We start from the raw sequence: 8,052 nt of genomic DNA, 5'->3' as shown, positions 1-8,052 counted from the left end.
AAGGTGGTTTCCAAAAGCATCAGAAGCTACGCAAATGCATAAACAACAAAAGAAAAAGTTCAATCACTAAGTGGGAATGTTGTGAAAACAAAAAGAAAATCTCTAGATTTCTGGTTTCAGTGCTCAGATGTTTTAAAGAAGCCCAGAGAGGCTCTGTGGAAATCTTGTGCATGCAAATTCTTTGCTTTCAGTTAAGACTTGCAATAAACACAGACAATAAATGTTAAGAAATCTTTTTTTTCCCCCAAAACAGAAAGAAAATGGAAGAAAAGTGCATAATCAAGAAGAACATAAAAGGGCACTTTGTCATTTTGGTGCTATGATTTCTTTCACTCCATAAATACTGCTACAGCACAGCACATATCCAAGGCCCAGGAAACAGTTGTGTTTATGTTCCCCCATTGGAACAGACAACCGGAACAAGTACAAATGCATAAAACCACACTTTCACCATTGCTGTGACTCTTTCTGCTGTGTAGCTGAAGTTGCCTCCAGGTGGTCAGTGTAGGTATTGCTAAAACGGTGTGGAAAGCAACATCAAAAAGGAGCATGTGTGTGCCCTTAAATTACCCCCCCTTCTAAAAACCCAACCCTACTGCAGACATGTGAACACAAGAGAAAAATCAGGGCTCTTTCATACATTACATTGCACATTAAAGAGGACTGGAATGTTTTAGCAGAAGACACGAGAAGAAAGGACACGTAAACCCCACTGTGGATATGATGAGTGACATGTGCTGGCATTACTCTGTAATACGGTGAATCATAATCAATTATATATATATATATTTACACGATGCATTTACATAGATGTGGACATTAAGGAAAGAGCTAGACCACCCTGTCAGGACAAATATCTAGTATAATATCTTGTGTGTGTGGGGGGGATTGTACGCATCACTTTGGAAGCACAGGTGACAATCGAAATATTATAAAAACACATGAGTGTAATACACGTATTCTTTAAGTATAATCTGGTCTTTTGTTGGTCATAAGGATCAAATACAGCGCTGCCTAAAGGTTTGTGGTGACTGGGGACCGTCCTTAAGGAAAAGGATATTTGTTTTTATGTAACAGCGCATTAAATTAATGATAAATGGAATTATTCATCAGGAACCATCACTGAGCTTTAATGGAAGATCAAGCATACATACCCTGTTTTCAGCAACCATCGCCTCTGGCTTCGAATGTTGCATCGTGTCACCTAACGCAAGTTTATCATGTAAGAAGCTGAAGAATGCTGTGCTGACTAAAGAAGCAAACGATGCGGCTAGTTCAGCGTCTGGAGAATCAGCCTTTGTGTGTTGGATTAAAGGCTCAAAACGCACCTGAAAAAGTTATATTCTTGTTCAAAGAAATGCAACAGCACTTCCTACTCACTTCAAAACTAGTCTAGACAAATACATTCTTTTAAAAAGCTGCCAGATGAGGAACTGTGAGGCGTTTCTGTGTGTGTTTCTCAGACTTGTCCTATTGTTGTTCAGCTGGGCACTGAGGTCTCCCACTTCTCTTTCTCCTCTGGTTAGTGCTCTTCTGTGCACAGAGTTTTGGCAATGTTGTACATGCAACGTCCTTAATCTCTAAGAAGAAGAATACTTTTTCCTATTTTTGTATCCAATCCATATGGTATTTAGCTGTGCACAATCAGCTTTTGAACATGATAAACTCAGGAAATGGCTGCTTAAAAAATTAGCCTCTCTAGTTACGTAGACATTAAAACTCTCTCAAATTTGATGAACGAATCCCTTAATTATTATCCGTCACTGCCGAAAGGTTGGATCTTTCTTAGTATTTAAGGACGTGACCGTTAAGAATCTTTCACTCTTGTGCCTACGCTGAAAATATTAATTAATGGGGGGGTGGGGGAGAAAAAAAGAAATGAGATTAAATATGTAACAGAGCCCACAGCAGTTAGATCCACAGGTATTAAAGGAAGACTGGTAAACCAAGGCGGGGGGGGTTGACTTTTCCTAATTACATAATGACGGGACAAATCAGAAGGAGGAGGAAGACAAATGAAGAAGGATAAAACAGAGATCAGCGTGTGCTCTGTCCAGTTATGTCCAGTGGGGGGGACACGGTTAAGGCGATGGTGGTTGCCGACGCACTCGTCTTCTCACAGCAGCGTGCAGCGGAAGAAACTGCTCTTCTTGGGTTGTTCTGTAATCTTTACTCCTTGATTGCTGCCCTGTGGGTTGTTTCCCTCCTAAAATGCACAAATGTTAAAGCCCATTAATTAGAAAAACATCCAAGACACCAGAAAACACCATTAACACCATACCTACTGAAACTACTGTGGGTGAGCTATTAATAGAGTTTTCACTTCTCTACTTTCTTACCAGCTTCTTGTCCATTTTTGCCTTAATGTCTCTGGCAAGCGTTAAGAAGGCCTGCAGACCAAAAAAATAACCAGAACATATAAGATCATTACACCGCATTGAAGTAATAATTCAGTACAATTATCACTAAGAAATAAATAATAAACAACAAGACGATGTAATCCCAAACAAGTGTTCCAGCAGTTATCACAGGGAATCTAAAGTGTTTGGACAATAACTCGTTTTTTTATTTTGTTTGGCTTTTAACTCAGAGTGGTTTCTTATTACCCTCTATTTATTATTAGAATAATAAAAACGTCAAAAATAATCAATGTTTCATTGGATGTGTTGTTTTGGTGCCTTCTATGGCAAACATGTGCTTTTAAAAAGTGCTCTATTAATAATTCATTTTCCTCTTAGGGTGGTTTGTTTGTGCGGTTTTGAACACTGTGATTAGATTCAGGCACAGCTCAGAACAACCACACCGAGACTCTTTGGAGGAGGTCGTTTGACCCAACTACAACGTGTAGGCTGCAAGTTTGAGAGTATCACACATGTGCCGAGGGCAAAAACTGTAGTAATTAACCACGAAATGAAGTGAGGGCTAACTAAACTCTCCCCTGTAATCCACTGTCAGTGCGTCCCAGGGTGGCTGTGGCTACAATGTAGCTGCCATCACCAGTGTGTGAATGTGTGTGTGAATGGGTGGATGACTGGATGTGTAAAGCGCTTTGGGGTCCTTAGGGACTAGTAAAGCGCTATATAAATACAGGCCATTTACCTTCATCCTGTATTTGTTTTCAAGATTGTTTATTGTCCAGATGTGTCTGTGGCGCAAACTGATAATTCTTGTGTATTTTATAGTTCCGCATTTGGTTTGGTTGGAGTTTTCTCCATGTGAAAAGAAACCGAATACCAAAAAAAACAAGGAAAAGCTACGAGTTTACAACAAAGTGCATGTGCATGTGAAAACGCCCCAAGACCAGAGGAAACCCAGTGAGGGCAGTTTGGTGTGCTGCACTCAGACTTCCTTGCCTCTGGCTTTAGGACTTTGGGGAAGACAGGGATATTAATCTGAGCAGTAAGAAGATATGTGGAGGGATTACACTTATTACGATTGAAAATTGGGGAAATCCCAGTCGTGTCAAAGCTCAGAAACATTCCTGCGGCCTGAATACTGAATTACTAGCTGCTGGAATAAGACCATATTACTCGATGAAGGAATTCATTTTTGCTATATCTCTTTGTATCCACTTTGAAGGAGCAAAAGGTTTGGATTCTGTGGCTGTGCATGATTAATGGATTCTGACCACACTGCAGCTGGAAACTTTCTCTAATGTGTTTAAAGACACAGAAACTCTTAACCATGTCATGCCATAATAGCCACATTGATTTCAGATAAAATTATCTCCTCCTTTTTTACATTATTAATTGTAGTTATATTCATGGTGTATTTTGGTTTTCATGTAACTGAATGTTGTAACTTTGTGTATTATGAATGTAAGCCCAACAAGGGACAATAGTTAGAAATTAGCAATAGCTATAAACTTATGTGCAATACATCAGTATCATGTTTTATATTTGGACTATGTTAAACTGCACTGTCCCTTTTAAACAAAGAATAAAAAGAAAGATTTAAGATCATTATTTGATCATATTAAAAGTTTTGATTTATTGGATCTGTAGTACTTTACCTTTCAAAGTTATTTTGAACTGTTATATTCTACCTATATATTTAGTCACGTCGTTTATACTTCAAAGAAAAACTTAGCTAAGAGTATCAAAGTCATTTCCCAACCTTTGGGATAAATAAATATTAATATTAATATTAATAGTAATAATAGTAATAATAGTAATAATAATAATAATGATAATAATAATAATTCTTTTTCTTATAACGTATAAATATTTGGTTTTAGGTATGCTTGTAATATTCTGATAGAGCTGCTTGACCCTGCTTCCTGCTAATAGGAAGTACAATCGTGTCGTTGTCCGGTGTGGATTTCAAGAGTTAAAAATGATTTAACATCTGAGCTGTCGCACATGTGCTGTCCCCTAGTTTTACAGAGTAAAAACATAAATTAAGCTGGCCATCTTCCACAACACCACTTTCAACAACTAGCAAATAATTACTGAAAACTGAACTCACATTCTCCACGTTGATGTTCGCCTTCGCACTGGTCTCCATAAATTTGATACCGTACTCCAGCGCCAGCTGACAGCAGAAGAAAAGAGTCATTAGTGGGACTATTCAGACACTACTTTTATATTGCAGGGACCTCAGAGTAACATTATCACCGACAAATCAATTCCCACCTTCTCTCCTCTTTCTTTGGACACTTGACGCTTGTCATTAACGTCACACTTATTCCCAAGGACCATCCTTTCCACGTCTGCTGATGCATGCTGTGGAAAAGAAACTCGTGGTGAACAGGTAGGAAAGCTACCTCATATATACTAAGAATATACTGGTATGTTTTCACCTTGTTCAATGCCACCAGCTCACCAGTAAATAAGAACATTGTTACTAAAGGTAACTGATGTTGATGTTTATCTGCTGTGTATTTTACACTCATTAAATACTGTGTTGGTTATTTATAAGGCTGACGAAGAAGGCCTCTGGATTTTTTTTATTTATTTATTTTTTCACCAAAAAAAATCTTTATCGTGAATGATTAAAACTTTTGCATGAATCTGTATGTTTACATTTAATGTAGTAACATTAAAATAGTTCTGCTATTACGTTATAATTATAATTTTGCTTTTCTGGTACAACAGAGAGAATGAATAACAAATAACAATGCAAAACATGGGCATAAACATCAGCTATTGTCCAAATTGATATTCTAAGCACAAGAAATTCAGATTTGATACCAATCATTGAGCCCTAACACAAAAATTATAATTACAACTATTCTGTAAAACCCAAATAGATTAAGCTGCTTAAATAAACGTAGCCCTGCAGGAGGATTTGGACTTTTATTTGTTGACAAAATTACAAGGAAAAGGATGTGCAGAAGGCAAAACAAGAGGGTTCCTGCAAAACAGGGCCTAGCACAATAACTGCTTTATCTTAATTATCTGGGTATAATAATTTTAATCGTAACAGAAACTGAATCAAAACTACAGCGTTACTCTATAGCACTTTGTAGAAGATCAAAATCAATAATTAACCAAAGAGGAACAAATCTGAACAGAAAGAACTAGAAAAGTACGAGTAATGCAAGGTTTTTACCTCTTCTATATTCCGTATCCAGTTCTTGATGTTTTCAAAGGACTTCTCATTGGTAATGTCAAACACTAACATGATGCCCTGCAGAGGTCATAGAGCAGAAGACATAAGAAAACACAGTAACCTAAGATCAGTGCTGTCATCGCATACTTCTTAAATCTATCTGATCCACAGAAACAGAGCTGAGAATCAACTCTAATGAAAATATGCAGCTCATGTAACCACTGTGAGATAACCACTTGTCATTAATTAGTACTATGTCAATAAAACGAAACTGAGATGAAACATCGTCGACCGGTGATGAATCATGTTGTGTTGGAGCAAAGTAAAAGGACTTTGGTCAAAGGTAAGAAGGTCCAATTAGGTTTACAAATACAAGCATACTAACTGTATGCTTGTAGGAGGGACTAGCAAAAACTGCCAAGGTGCTGTAGTGAGCACACCTGATTTTTCAGGTGTACACGGCATTAACAACAATGTGGGGTGTGGTTCTAGTAGAGGTTTATGCTGCAGTACATACATCATTTCACCTACTCCATTCCCAGAGATTATCTCAGCTAATGTATCATCTGAAAGGCTAACGATGCAACTTACCATGGCTCCTCTGTAGTAGGCTGTTGTGATAGTCCTGAACCTCTCCTGTCCTGCTGTATCCCTACACAGAAGACACATCTGTTAACTGTCCTCACAGAACACATTAAAGGTATAACAGCTTTTTTAGAGATTTTTTTAAAAGCATACAAAATAGGGAGCAGGACCAAGTTTCCGAGTGTTCCATACAAGTGTTAGTGACTTTCCTCGCTTGACACAATCCTATTCTGGTCAGTTACAGTAGTAGATACTGTCCAGCAGTTATACAATAACTTGTTCAGCTAACACCAACAATGTGAGGTCATTATCGTTTGTGACGCTAGGTACCCAAGCCAAGGCTGTGTGGTATTTTGCTTTTGAATTTCTCTTAAGTCTTATGAATAGGGGGACAAAGAAAATAATTCTAAGAATATCGAGTACTTTTTGTCTTTCTCTAAAATATACAGGATTAGATTTAGGGTAAGACTTAACATTAACCCCAAGAAGGGTTAGACCAATGGTGGCCAGACCAAATGTGGGGAGTACAAAGAGTCTGTTTGTTTGGGAACTTTCCATCTGTAAGTTAATAAATACACACAGAAAATACAGGTATGGCAGTGATCATGTAGATAAGTAAATACAAGTAAATACCTGTTTTTAACGATAACATTGTTATGAAACATTCTTTCTGATTTAAATAATTTAAATAATAAATTTCTAATTTAAATTAGTTTGTGTTGCTGTTAAATTGCATTGCATCATACTGAAATGCTTCTTCATCAGAAATGCTTCTCAGTTTAGAACAATTATTCTAAACAGTAAAGAGTGCAGGCATGCTGAATTATGCTGCTGACTTTCAGTTTGAAGGCAGCTTAATATCACTGTCATCCATCGCCAAACCCTGTCAGATGAAGACAATTTATGGACTTGTCTATCTTACCATATCTGTAGCTTGATCTTCTTTCCGTCTAATTCTATTGTTCTGATTTTGAAGTCAATACCTGAAGAAAAAAAAGTCACATCAATTGTCTTTTAGAAGCACCACAAACTTTGCCTGACCACCCCACAGACAGTAACAATATCTGTTTTTAATGCACGAGATAATTCACACTTTTGTAACGTTGGCAGCATGAGTGCGAAGTACAGGGCAGTCTGTCATAAGGGAAATGACAGTGCCAACTATCACTGTTAGCTTTGAAGCATGCTAGCTCAGTTTACCCCTGTTAAAGTATTTATTACGATAAAAATGTCAGGTGGGGTGCACTCTCATGGAAATCACATTTATTTGACGTTGCCAAATATTCAGGCCGGTTACAACGTCTGTGAGGTTTCTGGAAAGTCCCTCTAACTAGCCGGTTGAAAGCTTCCTGACTAGCCTGTAGTACAATATGAATGCTAGCCAGAAAAGTTAGCAGAATTAGCCTGTCGGGATGGGCTACTCCTATGTCTCTTTTCGTCCAAAACCACACCGATAATTCGGCTTTTACCCACCTATCGTGGAGATAAACGTTGAGTTGAAGGCATCTTCTGAAAATCTGAAAAGCACACAGGTCTTCCCAACGCCGGAATCGCCGATTAAAAGTAGTTTAAACAAGTAATCGTAAGTCTTCGCCATGTTATTAGTTAGCTTACTACTGCGGATATCCCGCCCGTCGCGTACAGGGAGGCGTCACTTCCTGCGAGCTTCTTTCGGACAAATCAAACGTCACTCCCCACTGTCGTCGTGGCTGCTCTCCCGAGGGGGTTTGCTCGTTTTGATGCCTGTGTCCACCCGGGAGAGTGTTGTTAATTAATCGCTTAACTAACCACTGCTCGTAAGAACACAATACTAAGCCGCTGGTTATGTGTAGTCCAAAGGAAACTGGAAACTGCACACAATTGTTTAACCCTGAGAGTTTCTAAGAGTTTTCTACTTTAGCTTTTAATTTATTG

At 38.2% G+C, this 8,052-nt stretch overlaps 1 protein-coding gene across 1 annotated transcript; it reads right to left on the bottom strand.

The window, feature by feature from the left end:
* Window positions 1–217: 217 nt before the first annotated feature.
* Window positions 218–8,050, bottom strand: LOC120747271 (ras-related protein Rab-8A). Its single transcript, XM_040053028.1, has 8 exons — window positions 7,612–8,050; window positions 7,061–7,121; window positions 6,145–6,205; window positions 5,554–5,631; window positions 4,635–4,724; window positions 4,468–4,533; window positions 2,340–2,390; window positions 218–2,206 (listed from the first exon to the last, which is right to left on the bottom strand). The coding sequence occupies exons 1-8, from the start codon at window positions 7,733–7,735 to the stop codon at window positions 2,117–2,119; spliced, it is 621 nt and encodes a 206-aa protein (XP_039908962.1). The 5' UTR covers window positions 7,736–8,050; the 3' UTR covers window positions 218–2,116.
* Window positions 8,051–8,052: the final 2 nt, after the last annotated feature.

The sequence above is a fragment of the Simochromis diagramma genome, unplaced genomic scaffold, assembly GCF_900408965.1.
Source record: "Simochromis diagramma unplaced genomic scaffold, fSimDia1.1 OVJJ01000419.1, whole genome shotgun sequence".
Lineage (NCBI taxonomy): Eukaryota > Metazoa > Chordata > Actinopteri > Cichliformes > Cichlidae > Simochromis > Simochromis diagramma.
The sequence above is the reverse complement of the archived record's forward strand: the minus strand, read 5'-3'. Positions and strand labels throughout refer to the sequence as shown.